Genomic DNA, 23,910 nt, shown 5'->3' with positions numbered 1-23,910 from the left:
CATTATTTTCACTTGACTCGCATAAATAATTTTGTTCGAAGAACATTTATATGCAGTTGTACTTCGCAGCACTTCACTTGCAATTTGCAATTTCTAGTTAACAGTTGGTAATCTTAACTACAAATACAAATAAGAATAACTATAGCCCTGTTGGTGTAGGCTTCATGAGTGCCTTTGTTATCCCAATTCCTATTTCAGCTGCTAGAAGGAAGGAACGTCTCATGTTTCCCCATCAATAAAATCTTCCAAAAAAAATAAAGTTTGGTATACTGTACAAATGTATAAAAATGTCTTGCTCTACCTCGTAATAATTGATGCTTCTCGTTAAGAAACTTCTTCTCAAGCGATGCAACGTTCATCTTATGAGATTCTGATATTCGCTGCATGGATTGTTCCATTTTATTAGCTTGCTTTGCTAGGAATTCTCGTTCCATCTCTTGCATCTTCACCTGTTGCTCTTCTTTCTTCCTCCTGGTGTCCTCTCGACTAGCTCCTTTAATTGTCTTCATTGTTCTTATTTCACGTTTCTGGTTATCCTTGAAGGCTTTTGTTTCTCGTTCCTAATAAAAAAATTATTGAACGATGCATCAAGTTTTTCAAAAGACAAACAGTGTCTCTAACAACAAGTAGAGAGTCCAGTGGCATAACAGCTATAAACTCTCACTTGCTAACACCAGTGGCCCCAGCCTTTAAGGTGTGCCTAGTTATTTTTCAGCATTTTTCATTTTGCTAAAAATCGGCGAGCGGTGCCTTGCAGAAAAATGTTAAATCGGTAGTTTGTCCTGTGCTCTCCACAAATACCCAGCCCCGAGGGTAGTAGAGCCCAAAGGAAGTCTAAGCCAGGGGCTCCAAGCCTCTTTGTTACACCACCCAATGAGAATGTCATAAAAAACTAATACAAACTTAGCATTAAATATAAAGAACAGAATAAAATGTGTTTAGTACACTAATTTTAACACGAGTCCCTGAGTAACATCTAGTCTCATGTGTATTGAGTATAAGAATGGAAACAAATTAGCGGTCACTCAATTCAGTGCATACCCCCTCCAAACAGCTTCACCAATATGAGTTACCACTTTATCAGACTTTGACCTATGAACTTTTCACTCAAAACTTGTATTCCATAGACCAATATGTACTAAACTAAACTAAACTAAATTTTATTACTATCTGTTCATTAGTTTTAATGCATAATCCTGCTAATAATAAACACTCAAACAGCAGTGAATACACAGGTATGTAGCTGTAGGAATAATAAGGGCAGGTGGTAGGCATTCTAAGGGTGGGTGGGTGATAACATTGGTACACTCTACATAATAAGAGTGGGTAAGGGATTAATAAAGGTGGGTAGAGGGCCACAAACTTAGCTTTCAACTAGGTAAAAAAAACATCTAGGCTTGGTGGCCCCACCCACTATCACTACATCACTGATTATATATAATCTCTGTAATGGAGGTAAATATTAGAGGAATCAGCATCATTCAGTGGGGGATCCAGAGATGTTCGAAATGGGAGGGGGGAGATTGCACAAGGAGCCGATCAAGACAACACTACCCTAGGGGGTCCGCAAAGTATTTGTTTTCTAGATGCCCGAAAACAACCTCTAAGGCATTTTGTGCGATCAATTATTTCTTCTTTCTTCTTGGGGTTTTTAAATGGGGGGCGGGAGCCGTGGCCTTCTGCCCCTACCCAAAAAAAAAAAATTCCACCACTTGTCATTGTTCTAACTTACCATATCTACTCTGAGTTTCTTGTGGTGATGCTTAGCTTCCACACTCTGAGACTGCTCAAGTTTTTCCACCTCCTGCTTCTGTTGCTTGTTCAACTGATCAATGTCCGTATCACATTTTTTCCTTGTTGCCTAAAAATGGTTTGACATAAATTAATTATGGGGTCTCATATTGAGAGTTCAATGAAAGCACTGAATATATTACATGTCATTTTCAATTCACAGATACCAACTTAATTAAACATTGAATGTAAGCAATTCAAAATAACTTAATTATTTTTTTTTTCTATGGTAATATTGTTTTATTTTTTTCTTAATTAATTAGTTAACCCATCAAAACATACTGGTTATGCTAAAACATTGTAGCTTTTTTTTAAATTTTTGTAGCGCTACATGGACAGTATATACACAAACCCTAACAACATGTTTTCCTTTAATTTATTAAGAAAGAATCCACAGTGCTGTAGAAATGTTTCTTGGATTTATTAACGCAACATGGGGATTAGATCGCCATAAAGATCTTCCTTGTGTTTTGTTATACCACATGTAAATGTTGATGCTAAATCTTTCCCATTCATGGCACCCTCTTACTTGGACCACTTTTCAAAGTACCAACACAGCACAAAAGAAACCCTCTAATCAGAGACTAACACCACTCAAAATTTTAAGTTTGTGGTCTCGAATTGGAGGGCCATCTGTATAACATATACAAGTAGCTCCCTCTTAATTAGATGACAATATGTGGAAAAAAACAAGCCAAACCAGTCACTTATCGCAAATTGTGTCGCAAAACATGCTGAAATGTCAACATTTTTTAAATCTATTTCATTGCACTAAACTCAACTTTATATATCTATATATCATGCTTGTTAATTTCCCCACTTACAATGTTAAAACAACAATTTTTATAATGAATTGGTGATGGTTTCTACCTGAGAAAACCCTGAAATCGTAAACATTGAAGGCTAATTTCTTATATAGGCCTATTGTTCTTTAAACAGCTATATGTTTAAAACTCCTGTAACTTCATAACGAAATGTCAAATTTAAATGATTTTTTTACCACATGTACTACTTACAGCAACCAATTACTGAGGTTTCTTGATGAGGGCTTTAAGGTGTAAATATGGACTTACCACAGATTCTCTGTCATGCTTCCTATCAACTTCATCCCTTTGTTGCAATATTTTGGAAGCCAGTTCATTTGCTTGTCTCATCTCATCTTTCTGCATCAGCCTCAGAGCCCTTAGATCTTGCTTCCTGCATCAAAGAACAAAAAAAAAAAAAACAGAAGTAATTATAATAAAGAATGACAGAAGAATGAATATATGTATATCTAGCGAAGCAATTTCTAATCTAGAAAAAATTGTCATGGTGGTGGGATAAAGTCAAAATGGATTTTTTTTTAAATTTCTAATTTTTCAAGCCAGCCAGTGCACTAACAGGTTTAAAATGAAAGATACACATTTTAAATATTCCTTGCGAGTTTGTGCCATACTTGGTGAGGAATTTTTTTGTCATTCTAATTTTGTTATAACAACAAATAATATCTTATATGCAATCTGAATATTAATTTTTTTCAGCAAAACATAGACATCCTATCTCTAACATAATTAAATAAGTCATCGTCTTCCATTAAAACACTACTGATCGAATAATTAAGTTTTCACCAATCTAGACTTTTTATTACAAATATCTTTTTAAACTGATTATTAGCCATGTTTTTTTTTTTGACGAAAATTCACCCGAAAAAATGTTAAGAGGCACACTGGGTAATGGGCATATAAGAAAGGGTCTAAGCAGCCAATTTAGCAACTATGCTATTAAAGCATCTGCTAAAGATATACACTTAATGCTACTGTAAGCTTATAATCTTAACAGGTTTCAACCGAGACAGTATGTGTGAAGTCTCGCCACGAAATGAGATGCTCCGTATTTTTTTTTACTCCAATACCTATTTTTTTAATAGTTTACTCTTAAGTTAAAGCCCCATTCCCGGCAAAATTTCACTAAAAACTGACTTTTTTTAGAAAATATGCATTTGCATTACTCCAATTATTATAAATCATGGAAAAATATTGGCATGAATTTTAGTTTTACGCAAAAGAATAAAAAAAATGAGAAATACAGACTATTTCTCATAAAATATTACCATTTATCACACATCTAAACTTAAAATTCTCATATCCCTGGATCTACAACAGCCATTCAAATACTAATAATGTGATCTACCCAACACATGCGAAAGAAAATAATTTTTATTTTTATTTTTATTTTTATTTTTATTTTTTTAAATTTTTTTATTTTTCAATCATGAGGCTCATTATGTGAAGAGTTTTTAATGTCTTTTGTGACTTGCTTTTTGGTCAATTACGAATACAAAATAACTATTTTTTACTGACCTGGCTACGTATTCTTTCTTAGTTTTGTTGGCTTCTCCTTCCTTGACCACCTTGGTTGTCGTCACGGTGACCGCTTGACCATCCACGATAAACCGCCTGGTTTTCTTGAGCGTTTTATAATTAGGTTTTTCCTACAATTAGACAAAAGTTGATTAGTCAATGCAATTAAAAAGCTTTAAATTTAAATAAAGGTATCCATTACGGAAAGACTCATTTCCTCAGAAACAGAATATTTGATTAGAAATCAAGAGAGAAACCAATCACTAAAAAAACTAAAGGATTATTCTAATTTAGTCAATTTAGTTTAGAGTCTATTCCAACTGGCTATTTTATTTCTCTCACTTAAAACAATTCCACTCTTGTAGTCTAACAATGATACTTGGCTTATATAGTATCATTCAATCTTCTAATTGGTGAGTATACTTCTTTTTGGAGGTGAAGAAAAAAAATCACTAAACTCAAGGGTAGAATGAATGATGGTCAAATAAATTTACTTTACCATCATAATTATAAATATCATCACAATTAACAATATTAATTATCTATTCTTATATCTTGTTTCATATACCTAACTGTGACTTAAACTATAGATTTAAAGTGTGGGTTTCAAAATTTAAATCAGCAATTTGTTACCCGAAAATAAGTGATGAATTTTAAAAACAAGGTTGAAACAAGCCTTAAAAATGTTACTATGTGGAGATTATACTATGAATGCAACAGGAAATAAGATTTGTGCCTGCAGACCCTAGGTCTCTATGGCTTCATTGTTGCACAGCCAAAGATCCTAGCCTATAATGTTCACAGCAATGCCTTGCGAAGCGTTGGCAAGGGGTATAACAGAGTGACACCTACTAACTGTGCATTTACAACATGTTAAAGGCCTTTTACACCAAGCGCTACAGCGACAGCCCCACAAACACTCTGTAGTGCAGCACAATCCATTTACAAAACAAAATGCATTAACAATCATCCTCACACACAGAAAGCTTTTGGTTTGTTTTGCTGTCTGCATATACTCTACTAAAGATGACCAGCATCACTAATTGGTGAGAATGTTTTGTCGCGCGACAGTTTCCAGAAATTTAAACTGATTCAATGCCGAGTGATTGTGTTCCTCTGTCCCATAACTTTCAGTGTGGAATTATCAGGACTATATTTCAATGCATGTCAGTTGCTGTCTAGGAGGGCTGTTGCGCTATTTGTAAATAGCCTTTAACAGTAGATCTGGTAGCTAATAATCGCAGTCACAAATATGGTAAATACACATTCACTTTTTAAAATTTGGTATTTGATTACCTATTCATTTGCAATACATAAATAATATTGAATAATATTTTTAAAGAAAAACATAAAACTAAATTGAACACATTTAAAGACAAGCTTAGTTACATACATGTTCACAAAACAAACAGATATTATACAATATTTACATAAAATGCAAAATGACTTTATTTTGGAAATGAAAGACACATAATTTCAATCTGATGAAAATGATGCTTTATAAGAATAATAAGACACAACACTACTAGAGTTTATGAATGCAGATGATAAAGAAGAATGTTATATAATGAAGGTACATAAAACACAGCATACACAGTAGTAGACAAGCTCATACTACCAATGAAGATTATAAATTTTGAAAACCGATCTTCGGTTTTATGTTGTTTGCATATTGATATTAGAAGACGGTAATAAATCCAGTGTTCAAATTGAATAATTTAATATCTCATGTATTATTAAGCTGGTTTTTAATCAGTAATATCTAGAATTACCCTTAATAAGATATGGGAATGAGGGTAGGAGGTGTGTGTGGGAAACAACAATGGGTCTTGGGAACAACAATAAGAAACGTGAATGTCAAAAGTGATAATTTTGTGGATGTGTGCTAGGAAAACAAGTGTAATACACAAATGTGGGGTGATTTTACCGGACACAGAACTTCCCCTGTTGTTAAAGTATAATGTGATACAGAAGTTGCGTGATTAAGTGTTGGTTACAATACCTGGAATTTCCAGAAATACAGACAATTGTCTCTAGCTAATATTAATTGTTACATACTACAGTAATTGCTATTGTTGAAGCTAGACCATTGCAATTGTTTTATGTTGTTATAACAGATTGCAAATAATATAAGTACTTTCAATTACACTACAAAACATGCAATGTTAGGAACGCACTATGAGTAAATAATTTTTCCAATGAAATAGATTAAAGTGCAAATCATTCCGTTTTTCCAAATGTACCTTTGTGTTTTCGATTTTCTCCTGAGTTTTCTTTCGATCCCGTCGATCCAAACTATCAATGCTATCGACCGTAGCCACGCTCTCTGTATCTGAGAAACGATCATCATTTGAGCCTCGGCTGGACACTGTTCCGAGTCCATCCATGCCGTTTTGGTTTTTGGGGTTAGTACGGTCACTAGCAGGACTGAGTGAATGGTGCAGTTTACCGTTGGGGAAGTTAAACGGTCTTTCCGGGTGCTGTCCCTCTAGCCTAAGTGCCAAATCTTTAACACTGTTTGGTGATTTTTGCGCATCAGGATAATTTGGAATTGTAGGGCTAATCGGCATGGAATATCGGCGTGGTCCATCTACATTATCTGTGTCATTATAACAGCTGACCGGTCGCTTAGGTTTTGGAAGCTATATGGGCAAGATGAGCAAAAATAAAAACTATGAAACTGAAAAAGCATGCCAATAGCTATTAATTATAGGAATTATTTTTTCTAATTCTTGCAAATGTTATGTTAGTCTTGTTAAGGCAAGATTAGTTGTATACCTTGTTTACCATATTTTTCCACAGATTGTTAGAGGAGGAGGGGGGGAAAAATAAAAATAATAATTTGTTTTGTAATTTCGCAAAAGGGTTCTGCCAAAATTATATGAGTGTTTATTTTAATGACAAATTAAAAAGGAAAGAGCAAGGAAAGAAGGATGACACCATTAGGCCCTCCATTGCGATCCAGTTACATGTCATAAAAAATGCAATGTTGCATTGTAAACCCTAATCAAATTGATAAATGCTTATAGTATTTATTTAATAGTAAAGAAAAAATTTAAAATTTCTTGGCAGTGGGCATGATAAATTTTCATTTTCCACAGCAAAGTTTATGCTAACAAGCCAAAAATAAAATGTTATTTGAAATCATTGTTATAGGCCAGCAGAGGTTTCACAAAACAAGGTATAAATAATCTTGCATAATGATAAATATAGCATGATTATATAAACAGAGTTGTCAATGTTCTCAATCATTTATGAGTACAAAATCTACTATTTTTGAGACCCTCACTTCTACTGTACATAATTAAACAATGATGTCACTTTAACCCCCAACTCAACACCTCTTACCAGCTGTGTGTATTGTGTACTCTTATTAAAATGATTACAGAAATTGATGACCCCTAAAGCAAATTATATCAAAATATGTGAAATAGAATCGAATAGGCCATGTATGAATAATGACTGCCATATATGCCAAAAATTACTTCCAAGTATGCATAATGACTGCCAAATATGCATAATGACTGCCATACATGGAACAATTACTGCTATATATGCATGACAGCCATATATGCACAATTACTGTCATATATGGAAATTGACTATCAATCGATTGATTGGATATCTGTTGTCGATATGATAACTTTGATTCAGAATCTAGGGTCATATCTAAAGATTTTTAATGTGAAACCAATTAATATGAAAAGCATGATATAAAATATCTTTTTGCCAAATGAAACTAAAATGAAAGATAATAAATTATGGCTATTAAAAAAAAACCATAAATGGTTAAAAATAATAACAATGACAATAGTATGTATTGCCAGTATTATATATTTTGTTCATAAATGTCTATGCTTTGGAGGTTTGAATACTATGTATGTTTATAAAGTATTGAATAACATTACTTTTTGAGATATGCCTACCGTATTAATTACCTCACTTAATGGTCTCATATGTTTTGCATTATTTTGTTTCTGGCAATAAGTAAAATAAAAAATGAAATAATACTAATCATTTTAAAAAATGAACATAATATTTAAATGAAATTTAATCATCTACCTATTCTATCTATAAATTTTCTATTTAATCAAAATTTTAGTTTCCCCCTTTCCAAGAAATATTATAAACTTTTGTTTCACTTGTAAAACAACCTCTCCCAAAATTAAATCTTACAAAAACACAAGGATCGTTCACTTAAAAGCAAAACGGCAGAATTGAAAGCTTATCTTTAGAAGCAGATTTAAGCGTTCTCACGTAGAGGGTCCCCGCCTTTCAAGATGATGATGTTAACACCCACTATCAAGTTTAACATGTTTTATATAATTAGATCAGAAGGATGCAAAGCAAACAAAAATGAAAGTAATTTGGAGGTCAGATGTGAATTGGATTAAAAATATGTCAATATATGATAGATGTAACCCTTTCTTGTATAAACTCCTCATGTTAATTGTACAAGCAAAATTAATGCAAAATAAATATTTATTATTATTATTAAATATGTAAATATTTCTACTTGTTTAGCGCATAGCACTAGAACCTGTAAGTGCTTTCATGAAAATAATGTTATAAAAGGGAGATAAAAAAAAAAATGAAAGTGTAGAGGAAAAATGAAGGCATTAACTAAGACCAGAACGATGTGCCCTTCACTCACGGTATTGAGGTCAGCCGAAGTAGACGCATAATTAATATTATCCCAGCATATCCATGAACATGAATAACCCATAAATAGATGGCAAGAAACACATTCTAATTAACTTAACATATGATCTATCTACCCTGTAACACATTTTGTTATTTGTTTAAATCTACTATAAAAAAATGTACTATAATAAGTGTTAGAACTACCGTATGGCTTTTATATAGTTCTTATATCAGATATTGCTTCTACTAACACTATGTAATACATTTCGTTATTTTATTAAATCTACTCTAATATATAAAATATATACTATATTAAGTGTTAGTGCTAAGTTTTTTTAAAGCAGGTTTTAGCTTATACATTCTTGCCTTCAATGATTAATGTGCATATTGTGTCAATAAGAAATTGTTTATATTGTATACTGTTCAATGGTTGAATGTATTTCTATATAAAATTTTATTCTAGCTTAAATGCACAGAAAACATCCAAGAATTTCTTAAAAATAAGAGATTAGGAGGGACTTACCACGACTGGGGGAGATTTCTTGGTGCCGTTAGAATCTAGATCTTTAGTCTCCTCAATAGTAATGGGTACGTTCATTTCAGGAGACTCGGGCGTCTTCAGTTCGGAGTTTGCATTTGCAAGTTTGAGGGCGTCCATTTTGGGTGAAGCCGGAGTATGTACAGATGGCGTTGAGGGAGTACCGATGATCGGGGTGGTTGGCGTTTCAGGTTCCAGGTCAAGTTTCTCATCCTCCTAGTAGAGAAGAAGGTATTCAGTTAAATATCATCATCTAGCGAGAATGAAATATGTACATGTTCATATCCAGGTCACATGCTTGACCTGGCAGTACAACTTGAAAATGGACTTCAGCATCCATAAAATGACTAGTGTGCACATAATATATGGAATGTACATTAGCAAATCATTTCCAAGAGGTGTAATTACATTCTCTAATAAGCCAGGGGCTGCAACTGAGAAAACATGGTGGTTGCTATAAAAGTATAAACCTTTACATTTAAATATTATCTGACATTTTTTTTTCTGTTAAAAGTAAACATTTAGACAGGCCTCGGTCAATTTATTTCACACTCCATTCTGCAGTTACCAATATTCTTAAAACCGGACTTATTTGCACAATTTGCAGAATTTTTTAAATTTTTTTTGACATATTCTTTTGAGTATTTTCAAGTGTAAAATTAAGAAATGTTTTGACTAAGTGTTTTTTCTGTCTTTTTAAAAAAATTTTTCCATGAGCAACTCATAATTCTTTCTTTTCATGTAATTTGTTCTTTACTGTGTTTCATGCAATGATATGTTTTCCGAAATAGAAGTTGAATTGAATTGAAAATAATAACATTATTAAACATGTTGACACCATTATACATGTTACCATAACATAACACCATTTAGAATAATAAGACCACTAGACAAATTAATCAATTAAACATATTAATACCATTAAATACAAAATATTTTGCGTTCTACTTACAGGTATCTGGTCGTCTGGGGTATCAGTTATTTCTTCTGTAACTTCAGCCTTAGCTTCACTTACAAGATCTCTGATTGCCTTGGTAGATTCAGAACCAGTAATCCATGGATGCTGTGAACCAATCAAAGAAGGTGTTTCATGATGCAAGTTCAATACTACATTCAAAGCATTACCCATAACTAAGAAAGATTCTTCCACAGTATCAATGAGCATTAAAAATGACCATTTGGTGTAAAAACATTACACTTTGGCTGACTGAAGACTGAATCATAACTGGTGAAAATAGTTTAGGATTGAGACTGCGATTAATGCAACAAAGCAAACATCCCTTTCCCATAAAAAAATTATCTTTACTAAAAATACATTGAAAATCAATGACCCAAGTTTCCTTCCATGATTCTTGATTGGTCAATAAAATGCTATTAATAGCAATATTATTATGTTGACCCATGGACTCACTAAGAAATGAGAATAACAAACCAAAAAATAGTTTAGAAATAACACATTAACCAAGTTATATTGCATTATATATTTATTTAACAGAATAAAGAATCACATAAAAAATGATATATTAATATATAGAAATAGTATTGCTACCATAATTCAATGCTTTTTTGTTAAATACAGTAGAACCCCTCCTTTGGGACACCACTATTAAGGGGACACCCCTATTGAGGGGGACACATTTCTGGCCACCATAGAAGGGAAAGTGTATCTTTTAACACTACGACCAACCCCTATTCTGGAGACACCCCTATTAAGGGACACTTTTGGTCTTGAAAGTGTCCCCTTAATAGGGATTCCACAGTACGTTGACATTTTTAATAGTTTAACATTATATTTAAAAATCACAAAAAAGGGACAAATAAACAAAACCACCCAAAATCTAAAAAAATTATACTTTAAAGCATTATCTGGTATAACAATCACTCATTTGCTGAAGTTTTCAAAGGGAACTACGATGCATAATAGAAGGCACTTTATATGCTCCTAGTATTTTGCAGATTAAAATGACAATATTATCAGAAATACTACAGAAAATTTCAGTAGTACATAAAGTAGAATACAAATATTAATACTAAAAAGAATTTTCATTCTGCCAAAAAAATTAAATGGAAGTGACCCCAGTAAAATGGACTCGCGTTTCAATCACCCTCTTTAGTGATTGGCAAAAATCCCTTCAACAATTCCTTAATTAATTAAATTAGTTTCACTTATTAATATCAACTGATATTGCTATGGCAACTGATCATGAGTGGTCACTGACCTGATTTTGAATGACACATGATCTGTTAAGTGCTGGTACCTAATAGGGGATACTATGAAAAACTGTTAGCATGCAATATTAGCTACATCTCATGCTCAGTATAGCCTCTCTAATCCACTTCCTTTAAGGTCATAGCTTCTTAAGGACTTGGTTAAGGTCAAGTGCACTTAGATTAGTAGAGGGGTTGAAGCTACAGAGTTAATACAAATGAAATAGCTAGCGTGCTAATGTACTATAATACATTCAATTTCCAAATAACCGAAACACACTATTATACTACTATGAAGACTCAAAGTGTACACACTTACACATTTTAAAATTTTATACCAGCATTTGGTTTGCTGTCCATTTGAAATAAAAGGTTTGCAGTGAAAGGTTATGAACCTTGCACAGCGGCACTTTCCGCAACCATAACAGCCATTTTGTAGGTGTCAAATTGTCATTTTCACCTTCCATACAGTAATTACTATTGTATTCTAATATTTTATAGTGTATTTCACTCTGTATAAGCTCATAACCCACCACCTAACTTTATCCCAAACACAAAAATCGTGCTGACTTTGTGAATGAGTTTACCCCGAGTAATAGCGAGTCTACAGGTCTTGCTAAGATCTAGTCTAGTGCTCACAAAGACAAGGCTGTGCACTTCTAGATCTAGCTAGCATTTTGATGCTAAATTTTAATGAATCTTTCTTGATATTGGTTTATCATAACATTTATTAAATTCATCTGTTTCTAAAGACTATTTTATTAGAAATGTTCTCATGTTGAATCACTATTAAAATGCTGGTTAGGTCTACTTCCAACAATAATGTTTTAAACATACAATAATAAATGAAAGTCCAAAATCGGTGTATTACCTCTGAAGTCAATGGTGGCCATATAGTATATCTCAATAAATTCCATTCCATGAAATTTACTTAAATGGCTTAAACTTGAGGATCTATACAAATAGCAATTATGATTTGTAGATTATGCTTTGCTCTTACAAAATCCTTAGGGCCTGTTTTTGCTGAGAATAGAATTCCGGTTTCAAGACCAGTATTCTCAAAGATCCGTATTTTCTTGTCAGTGGAAATGGGTCCCATAAAATAAAACCCAAATTCAAATACCGGTTTTGAAATCCCCAATTGAATCTGGTCTCGATTGCCGAATACCGTACTCAAACCCGTATTCACCGAGCAATTTTTAGCTGCAACTTAATAGCGGTCTCAGTTTGACCACAAGTTGACCTGACCTAGCAAGCTGTCAAATGGTACTCAGAACATAAACAACTCTCATCTTGGCACGAAGTGTGTATTTGAATTTTTTGATTTAGCAAACGCACCAGTAATGTCGGGCGTAATTTGGACCGAAGCCATCACAAGACTAGTGATTAATCTGTGGGGGGAGGAAAAGATGAGGGGGAGGCTAGCCGGCTAGCTAATTCGCCTAACGAACTCGCTGTGGATAAAAATGACGTCATTGCACAACGATCTCCTTAGGAGAAACCGGTTTCTGTTGGTGTTAAAATTAAACTGCAATGCGGTCTTTGTTTATAAACAATTATGAAAACCGGTTTCACTGAATACCGTACTTTTGTATTTTGTCAGTAGAAACAGGCCCTTAAAGCCTTCACATTATGGATTATCAATCAATATTTGCTAAAAATAATGTAAAAAAAAATTATTTCCAGGTAATATAGTACAAACTGGGTAAAATATATTAGTGAATTATAGCGAACCCTGTCTAAGCTTAGATTCAGGCATAAAATTGACTTCATGGGGAAATATAATTGACAACTTAAGTGCATCGCACTTTCCTGAAAGGCTGTCTAAAGACTACAATGAATCAACCTAAAAAACTGCACCAGGCTCCATTGATCAATTACTGTTGTTTATTATTCACAAGAATTCAGTAGAATAGACATATTCCGCTAAGCTGGTCACGTGACGTATAGTGGGTATCAATTTTAAACATGAAGTGCGAGTGACGCTCGGTAATAGGAAAACGTGTGCATTCTTGGGAGTGATTGTGCTGCAAAGCACATATTTGATGTTGAATAATGTTGGTTGGAAAGCCAGTAACTATACCTAATTGATTGGAAATTAAAATTGAGAGTTTTGACATAATGGTTTGCTCCAAGAGATACAAGCCCTAAACGTTGAGATTTTTCGAGAAATGTTTGCCCATAGGCCCTGCATGTCTACAGCCTCTTAGGTATGCTCAAGAGTTTTTGATTTGCAAAATGTGATTTTGACATGCTACGATTTCTATGCTAGCTTAGGCTTACAAAGGATCACAAATTCAAAAGCATACAAAGCACATTTTGAACAATCGTACTGCCTTTTTCTTGCCAGTTATTTCTTACGGTAATGGTGGGCGAATGTTTTCTGAACCACAACATTATCCTTTCCTATACTTTAACAATGTAAATTCTCCATAGTAATACCCAAATTTGGAAAGGAAAAACACATGTACTGCTGACTTATCCGAAATTTACCTTGTAATAAATTGAAAAGGTGCGAAAAATTCAAAAATTCAACATTTTATATTGGTATCCTTGTCCATTATAATTATAGTAAGTAACATTCAAAACCTTTACCTATTCTAACTTGCTAATGATTTTCCTAAAAAGAACCAGGGACAATGTATGGGCTGAAGATTTACCCAAGTATATCTATATTTTTATGCAACTCTATTTCTTAGTCTGTTTATACTAATATTATAAAATTCTAACCAGGAAATGCTGTTCAATCTAAAATCAATCAAGTGGACCACAAGTGTACAGTAGGTACAACAGAGGTACCATACGGTTCTAACCAGGATTTGCACTTTTGTTAAAAATTTTAAAATATAGTAGTATTAACAAAAGACAGACTTTGCACAAAAAGTTTCTTACTGCTGTATTTTATATCTTTTATTCCTCCATGTTAATAATTACATTATTAGAGCTATTGAAAAATTTACATGAGGGCAATGCATTATTATACAATCATACATGACCTGACTGAATGAATGCTGAAACCACCATTACGACTACCATCCCTATTATCTAATTGAGCACAGTTAGAAATTCAACAGGAACAGTTTTCTTCATTTATTTTTTATTGTATAGTATGTATAGCGTATACAGATTGCCATCACGCATATACACAATGCTCTAGGTATTGAACAGTAAATGGTTCTATGCTCTAAGTAACCTAGTAACAGCACCAATGGAGTCGTGGAAATTGAGAATACACCCCTCCCCCTTCCCCCACCCAATTAGACAATCCTGTACTTCAATCGGGAAAGAAGCCATTCATTTCATCAAGGAAAATTGTTTTGATTGAAAGAGCATTTTCAGTCAGAAAGTGCCATTCCTGGGCATCTAGGAGTGCCTATTTAAAAAATTTGCTTATTTATGTCAGCCTCAACCATGTTGGAGCTAAGGTGGGTGTGGACATTGTCAGAGACATTGAACACCCTCATCGGCAATAGGCGCTGGCACTACATAAACTAGCCTTGTTATGAGGTTTAGGGAGTGAAGCTATGATTAGCCATCCTGCAGAGGTGGTAACACATTATGTACAACATGGATATTGTATCTAATAATCAGGAGTAATAATGTCATGAGTAGCTTTGGTACTTGGATACAAACAAAAAAATGGCTAATTGTACAGTATTTTGGCTGATTTAACATCAAAATTGCATGGTCAATAACTACCACACATTTTATACAAAAAATACATGTACAAGTTCAATAAAAAATAAAATGAAGGACAGAGATCTTTTCAATTGACTGATTACTAGCTATATTAGTAGCCGGTGTTGCATTATAGCAATACAAACTTGCGACAGGATATCTGAACTTCAATCATTATGCAATACATTTACCTAGCATCCTTTGACGAAAAATAAATGCTGTAAATATTCTTATATTATTTTAAAAAAAATATATTTATATTAGGACTCTAGTACTGTACCATGCATATAAATATAAATGTAACTCTTTCCTGCATGTAATCTTATAAACTTATCATTTATTTATCCTAATGACAACTACATATATTCTGCCTACTATGTTTATTTTGTATTGTATTTGTATTAGCAAAGATATTAGAAATACACTCGCATATTAAAAATGAGGCGGAAATTGGGCCCGATGTAGGCGGCGCCGTTCTTTTTTATAATGCAAGTTTCCTATACTTGGGCCCAACGTACAGGGCGCCCTTCTGTTGCTAAGTATATCTAAACGCACATGGCGCCCTTCTTTTTCCACTTATGGAGGAAAACCTTATCACTAGAGTGCGTCTGGCCATACGATTCTGCGCTATATTATTGTTTTCTATACTGATCCATGGGCTTAATTGTGTGTTTTATTTGGATAATAGCAAAGATTTCTACGTCCGCCAAGGAGGTTATGTATTCACCGTTGTCACTGTCTGGGTACAATTGTACTAATTGTGCGCAATTTTTTAATTGAGAATTGACAATTAAATACGCGACGACTTGGTAACACAAGTTTGGTAGAAGTTTTTTAGATCCAGCCGTACGCGGCTCCCACCATGCATTTCGGTGGAACACTTTTTTTCTGTGGAGAACTCTATCTTGTGTTTCTAGTATCTTTGGTATTAGGTATAGCCTAAATTTTAAGTGAAGCATACGATACTTATTTATTGTATGAAATATCTTGTATGTTGTTCTAATATATGCCAAGATGTGCAGTACTGTACCTGTCTGGCTTGTGTTCTAAACGTAGAGTATGTACACATTAAAAAAATAATAGTCAGGGTATCATTTCCAAGTGCACTCTCTGCACCTTGCCAAACATTTACCTTACTCCCTATTCCATAAAGTACTTCCTATCCTTTCCAGATGCTTACCTTTAGTAGCTCAGCTGCTGATGGTCGTAATTCTGGCTTTTTCTGTAGACATTCTGCGATAAATTTGCTGAAGCCACTAGACCTAAAAGAAAAAAAAAAGTTATATAAGAGAAAATATTAATAACAGTCTATATTTCATTCTACATTTACATAACATCAATAGAAACCCATTTGTTTTTTGCTGTTTTTATACATCTAGGAGTAGAGGTGGGCTTCTGTTAGGTTTTAATACCGTATATGCTGAGTATGTGCTTCATCCATAGATGACCAGAGTAATGTCAAACGCATATTTGCATCTTTGTATAAGACCAACATACTTTACTATTATTATTGTTGTTGTTATTATTATTATCATCATTATTATTTATTGTACAAATTGAAATTCATGTTCAATGATGAACAAAGATCCATGTTTAATGGTAAGATATAAAAAATAATTCATTTCATTGTTTTCTGTAATATTTTGACTTCTTAAGGAAGGTGCAATGAGTGTTTTCCCTTAAACGGCTACCAAAACTTTATAAATTTTCATTATTATTATTACAGAACAATATTTCCATTATAACACTTGACTGGTAATTATAATTATCAAACTTACGAATGTTATTGACATTTGAAAATAAATATTAGTAAAGTCAAAGTATTGTTTGTCATAGTCGGCGCCCTTGTTGTAAGCGTCACTGCAGCTGCAACTAGAACCACCAATGTCGATGTCATGCACATGTCAATGATGGTTTAATTATGTTTTTACCATTTTATTTACACTGAAGTGTTAGTCTAAGTTACTGTTCTTCCTCAACGCCCACAATAATGACAATAAATAAAAGCCAATACATTTCAAGCCACCGTTAACATTAGAAGTTATTGCACAACAAATTAAAAATAAATGAATATTTGTAGAAGATGAGGATAATGCATTCCTCTCTAAACAATAAATGTGTATAGAATATATAATATCATTAAATGAAAAATACACATGCTGTTTCGTTTATTTAAGATTGCCTAGCAACATCTTAGTTGCATAAAGTCTGCTACAAATTATTTTCTTAAGGTTCTTTTGTGATCACTTCCTTTTCGTTCAGTTGACGAATATATTTCAAAGGTCACATATGGCTGTACGACATTTTAAATTGAAAACCAAGTCAATACAAATCTTTTTATGGTTTGAATCTTTTGTGTTCTTAGTGACGCAAGTTATCTGTCTTTTCAGGGCAAAAATATATAGCTTGTTGAGACCGATTAATGCCAGCAATTATTACTCAGATTAATTAATATTTTGTAATACTTTTCAAGATTACGTAGCCTCATTTATAAATTTAAGAAGTAAAATAATGAATTATACAAATAATTCTTATGGTTTTCATTTTAACCACTGGTACATGAATCATCAATTAAAGATTTAATAATTATTATATTAATTGTTACTTTTACTTATGCTATTTCTTACACTCTGCCTACAATAGTTAAGATGTTGTTTTTAAAGGAAATTCCATATGTAAATAGAAAGTGTAACAAACATTTCAAATTTAAATGACTCCATATTAAACTGAGTTTGATTTCTAAAAATTTAACTTAATAATAGCATATTGTAGGGTCTTTTGTAAAGAACACCCATGGAGAGAGAATTTTAAAAACCATGTGATCATAATATTTAATCTATATTTGGAATCAAAAAGAAGTATGCTGCTTAACTTGTGAACAACTCTTCAAATAAAGGCTTGACCTTTCAAACCACATTGAACTACCGGCACTAACAGAAGCAGTGGTTTCTAGAATCTAATAATCCACATACCTCTTGCCTTGACCCCAGTCATGGTGACACCGAGGTGGATATGAATGCCTGTTCCCCATGTTCAAAAAATAGATATGTGTCCAGTGGGTTCCAACAATGAACAATATGATCATTGTCAAAAATTACCTGTTTTATGACTCGGTATGTGAAGTATATATCTATCCGACTGGTTGGTAGATAGTGGGTGGGACACAGAAAACTTAGTAACTTTAGGTATTATTACTCATCCTACATTGGTTTTAAAGACATTCAATGATTTCTTATTTGAAACATAGTAATAGCCCAGCAATCCTTATAAATTCATCAGCATTGTGTGTACACCTTCACTACAGTATGTCATCCTGTATGGTGGTTTCTTTTCCTGTTTTAGTGGTAAAGAACTTGTTTATGCAATAAGCTATTCTTACATGGATGATAAATTGTGTGAAATGTCATAAGAAAGTTATATTGGTATCACTTCTTTCCTGTGTTTCATTCGTGCAGACATTTCGCCCATTTAATGATATCCGATAAGGTTTTCCTTTTCACATTGACTACATTTTGCAAGAACATGTATTTGTTTCTGTATGTTTATATTAGCCAAACACAAGAGATTATCGAACTCAAATATTATTTCTATCCCAGAAACTATCCATAGCTCTGAGACCATCTTGGGTACATGGCCCCTATTTTGCCACTAAATTTTAAAATTTTAAGGCATATATTGAAATTAGCACTCTCACTTATCTTAGACTAGTGGCCATAAAATCAGCTCTAGTCAAAAGACTATTCTTAAGAACATATCATCTCTTGATGCCTGGAAATAGAATTTTTATACTTAAAAACAAATTTTCAAAATGTTTTTAATTTAACAATTTAGCATAAATGTCCGTGATGAGTCTGTGGGAAAACACAAGCATTTGCAGAACACAAGTACCTCCTCACAAGATTGATATGCACATTATAAAAAATAAAGAATATCATTAATCTTAATTCAATTCATTCTTTATTATAATTTGGAAGGTAATGTTAAACAGCTTTTTACATATGACACTACGGTTCTTAACGATTCTAGACAAAGTACTAATGATTTGAAATTTAAATTGATTAATTGTACTTGACAAAATTAGTTGTGCTGTTGCCCCAACACAACATGGAAAGAAGAACAGAATATGAAAGCTAAACCATGTAAAACATAATTTCCTACAAACTCAAATTTAGAAGTAAAACCATGTAATAATTCAATTCTGTAGCACATGACCTGTGATAAATAAAAATCTTAATTTGAATTATTTAAAAAATAAATATCTGAAATTGGAAACTGTAGTTTAGTGGGGGTACCTGCATTTTAACCATAAATTCTAGGTTAAATCCATAAAAATCCAAGGATTTTCTTAAGAAAAAAAAATCTGCACTCCCTATCAGTAAGCTTCTTATTAAGATTTTGTTTACAGGTGAATTGAAGCACTGGTGATTTACATTCAGTAATTGATGAGTTACATGAGGTTCTAAGAGAAGAACTAAATTAAAATAAGTAAATAAACATGCATGATATATTACCATTACATACCTCTCATTGATAACATAACATCCTCTCCTATTTGGGAGCAATCCCATAATTTGTGACATGTTCACAAAAAAATGCTACTACAAAATGAGACGAGTAAATAAGACTGTACAGTAGGCAAGCAGAAAGTGACACTTTCAAGTGATTTGACTTCACTGGATAAGCAGACTTAAAAAGAGTTTCACAGGGTGAAAGAGGAATTTGTTACTTTACATCATATCCTTCATGAATATTCATGTATAGTCAATAATTATGGTCTGCAGAAGTAATTGGTAATCATTTTAGCTGTCAAGGCATCCTCGTTGGTGGCAATTTCCTAGTCTGCAGGATGTTGCTAAAACCGCCTTCAACTGAACACTAGAAGTGATAATTGTCCAAGCTAAGTATTCGTCAATTGACATGCAGGTGGTTAGGTTAGCGCACGCATGTGCCAATGACTTCTTATGCAAATTAGATGATGTTTAAATGTCATGTGTATTGATGATAACTTATGAATGTAGATTGTTAAAATGGGGAATACAATCATTTAAAGAGTTATATTCTTTATATTAAGAAATAAACTATATTTATATTTATTTTTATATTTATTTATATATATTTTAATTAATTTTACTTTATAGATATTAGCTTTCAATTAACTGAACACAAGCAAACAGCAGAACAACACAGCATTACAAACCTGATAAATGCAATTTTTTTTTATGATGTCATTACAAACACTGTTGTATTACTATCAAAACATTTAAAATTGCATTAAAAAATCTTCAATATATATATAAAAATGTGAAATCATGTAATAAAACATGTATAATTGACATACAACTTCATCTAAAGCAAGAATTATTAATCATTTTTTTTTAATTGGCTGTTTTTAAAACATATGAAGCATTTAAGTATGACGGTTGGGCTTAGCACTGGCATTACACCTACAACTTTAATAGCTTTTAGTGCCAGGTATAGACAGGTTTTATGTTGTTCTTGTTAGTGGGTTCTAGTGATAGATTGTCCACAACTCAATTATGCATTATAAATACAATACCGGTAGTTCATAAATAACAGTGTAATAAAAATCATACGTTAATAAGTATCAAAGTTGTATTTCAACATTCAAATCTGAGTGTTTTAAAATGAATTCTTTTACTGCACAATTTAAATAGTTTGAAAAATTAGACATAGATTTTAAATATTATTTAGAAACCAAACATTGATATCAGAGACTGTATTCCTTGTTGCCATAGACTGTATTCCTTGTTGCCATACCAACAAAACAGGATAATCTCAGGTCAATTGAGGTAATATAAAAACAATTAAAGAATTGCTGCTATTTCCATAGCAACATAGCATTAGTAATTCTATTAAATATCAGGTCATAAAAATAACTGGGATATAGCAGTCTTAAATTCACTGTCTAGAAGTCCTAGTAACTAGTTTATTTACAAAAACAAATTTCTTACTCTAATTTCAATTGAATAATATACTGTATATACCAGCTAAAGAAAATTTTATTTTGTAATGTTAGTGCCTACTTGCCCTTTATGTTAGCGCTGAAGCACCCTCTAAATAGATATCGAATCTTAAGAAAATACTAACATTTTATCACATGATGATATGGTGCGTATATAGCAAACTGTGCACTTTGCTTCATGTGAAATCTTGTGCTCATTTAATAGATTTCGAATTATATTCAAAAGCGAATTATTCTTATTATAAATGACGCATTGCTTAGAATCCAGGTGGTGTGCTCGTTTTGTGAAGAAACACATATTTAAAAATTACATTCATCTTTATTTCAGTATTACATTATTATTACAATAAAGTATGTAATTGAAGTTACTTGACGTTACACAGAAAGGCCTACTGTGGTTGATGTCATCAAACACCGTTTGGAATCCCACAAAAGGAGTACGAAGGGGAATTAAATAAATTCATTGTCAGCTGACCAGGATATATTTTGAGGCCCCTACAATTATATTTTTTACCTTAAAAGAGAGTTACATCGTTGAAATGAACTATTTTCCTACATCTCTTAAACAAAAAAAACAAAAAAATTATTAATCACATTTCTTTTTGAGAAATTTAAATCAATTCAATGTTGACTATATGATTGTGACAATCTTACAAGGTCAATAATGGAAAGCATTTGAGTCTATATGTGTGCGAATTGTACAGTAACTACTAAAAATCTGACCTCAATAAAAGTACTACAATGTCTAGCTAACAAGGCTGGAGTAAACAGATTATTATATTGATCATATGCATGAGAAAGTTCAGGACAAGGTAGTAGCCTTAATAAAAGATAATAATTATGGACTTTATAAATTATCAATGGTTAAGGTCCAGTAGAGGATAGTTGGACAATGTAAGTATTTGCTTTAGGAGACTTGCCTCTCTTACTCTAATTTAAAAAAAATGATTGTAAATGAACAGAAAGAGAAATAAATGGTTATGTTTGTTGATTGACTTGGTTCCGTACTTCACCAGAATACTCAAATCATGAAGTAGACTTATGAACTCATCTAGATTCAACATATAGTAGATTAAGATAGCATGATACTTTACTTTTGATATGTCTAATTTTTCTTTTTTCTTTAGCCCTTGAGCAATTACATGGCAATAGGAATTCCTGAATGGACAAATAAGGTGAACTATGAACTTCCATTGAATATAAAGGAAAGCAAATGAAATAAACCAATGAAATAAACCTAAATTGACAAACTGCTTTAAAAAATGGCTTTAAACATTATTACAGGTTAAACCATTTCATTAACTTTAACATAGAGAAACAAAAAGGAATAAACCAAGAACCTACACTTACGGACTGCTAAAAAAATATCTAAAACATCTATCTATCTAAAACAGTTCAATATTTTAAAAACAAAAAAATATCATCAGACATACTGTGTTGTTATGACAAGAAATTGATGAAAGTAGTTTATAAAAATAAAATACTGATACCAACAGTAGTGCTAGATTTGCTATACAGTAGCTCTGTCATTATATTACATGCAAGTTGCTCTGTTGCCTATCTTTGATTAAAGAAGGAACACTACATTGTTCTCTTGTGTATGGTTTACTGGTCAATATGAAATTTGCTCAGAAAAACTTGATTATTGATTATGTCATAAAAAATTACAAGTTTATACATAAAAATTGGGTCATATAACAAGTTGATGTCCAGACACCAACATGCAAGATTAACAACAGATGGTGATTTTGAAAGTGAATTGCTTTTCGTTGAACTATGTAATAATGGTGAATGTTTTTGTTGATTGATGTCTTTTCACTTAAAAACCTTAAAATATATTAACTTTAATTTAACTAAGAATGAGAGTAGTAACATGTTGACTTGTTAAAATCCCTTGATGAACCTGAGCTAAATTATTTTGTCTCTTAAAAGAAAACCACCTTCATGTTCTTTCCAGTTGTCATTCTTCTAATATTTCCTGATAGGACTTCTTTGTCTATATTGAAATGTTTTGATGTGACATTGATGTGAAATAATATTGAAATAGTGCTTTATAAATTAAAAAATAAATAAAATAAAAAAATAAACATACAAAATAATTTGTATCTGTTTGTACTGTATGATCAGCAATTCTATAAGCAATAGGATTTCTAGTGCTAGGGTTCTCTACTGCCTTAACCTGGATTGACTGGTCAAGTGCAAACGGCAGGAGCAGTGCAAATTGCAGTCTTGAAATTTATTTTCGATGTAGGATCAAATCCCACTACAGTATATATATGCTCAGATTCTGGACTCTTCTTCTCAGATACCCAACGTACACAACTGGCTTATGAGTACTTTAGCAAAATTCAGAGCATCTTTTATTATAAAGAAGGAAATTAATTTAGCCTCTGTCCTTGCCAGCAGGATCCCTGTCTTCAAACTTTCATGGACTATCCTTGGTAAGCCCCACAGCATGCAAACCCAACCAACGAGCTGTTGGATTAGTAGAAATACAACAGAAATAAATGCTTTGAAATCTTTCTGTACCCATAGGGTGCGTTCGGGCGAGAACCGGAAAACCTTTACTAGTTTCTTACCGGTAAAAGTATCCGCGGGTGGTCTACCCGTTCGTGCACAACTCCAACACAACACCGCTTTCGAAAAACCATTAACCTCGGATGTACAACCTAGGGTCAATATGTAAATGCCAGTTTCTATCCCATAATCCCCTTTTATACCTCCTCGCT

At 32.6% G+C, this 23,910-nt stretch overlaps 1 protein-coding gene across 2 annotated transcripts in view; it reads right to left on the bottom strand.

The window, feature by feature from the left end:
- The window catches only part of LOC117123546 (serine/threonine-protein kinase 10-like), a 52,188-nt gene that overhangs the window by 6,481 nt on the left and 21,797 nt on the right, over positions 1 to 23,910 (bottom strand). Inside the window, exons 6-13 of one of the 2 annotated variants that reach the window (XM_033269513.1) lie at positions 16,379 to 16,460; positions 10,265 to 10,375; positions 9,298 to 9,528; positions 6,374 to 6,772; positions 4,131 to 4,261; positions 2,865 to 2,988; positions 1,733 to 1,861; positions 302 to 560 (exon numbers count right to left, since the gene is read on the bottom strand). In XM_033269513.1, the coding sequence (XP_033125404.1) occupies positions 302 to 560; positions 1,733 to 1,861; positions 2,865 to 2,988; positions 4,131 to 4,261; positions 6,374 to 6,772; positions 9,298 to 9,528; positions 10,265 to 10,375; positions 16,379 to 16,460 (1,466 nt within the window). The remainder of the gene's footprint in view (positions 1 to 301; positions 561 to 1,732; positions 1,862 to 2,864; positions 2,989 to 4,130; positions 4,262 to 6,373; positions 6,773 to 9,297; positions 9,529 to 10,264; positions 10,376 to 16,378; positions 16,461 to 23,910) is intronic. The other variant, XM_033269514.1, reaches the window with a different exon arrangement.

This window comes from Anneissia japonica, unplaced genomic scaffold (genome assembly GCF_011630105.1).
Source record: "Anneissia japonica isolate Jap-2015-1 unplaced genomic scaffold, ASM1163010v1 scaffold287714_len2871179_cov188, whole genome shotgun sequence".
Lineage (NCBI taxonomy): Eukaryota > Metazoa > Echinodermata > Crinoidea > Comatulida > Comatulidae > Anneissia > Anneissia japonica.
Note: the sequence above shows the minus strand (reverse complement) of the source record. Positions and strands in the feature narration are given on the sequence as shown.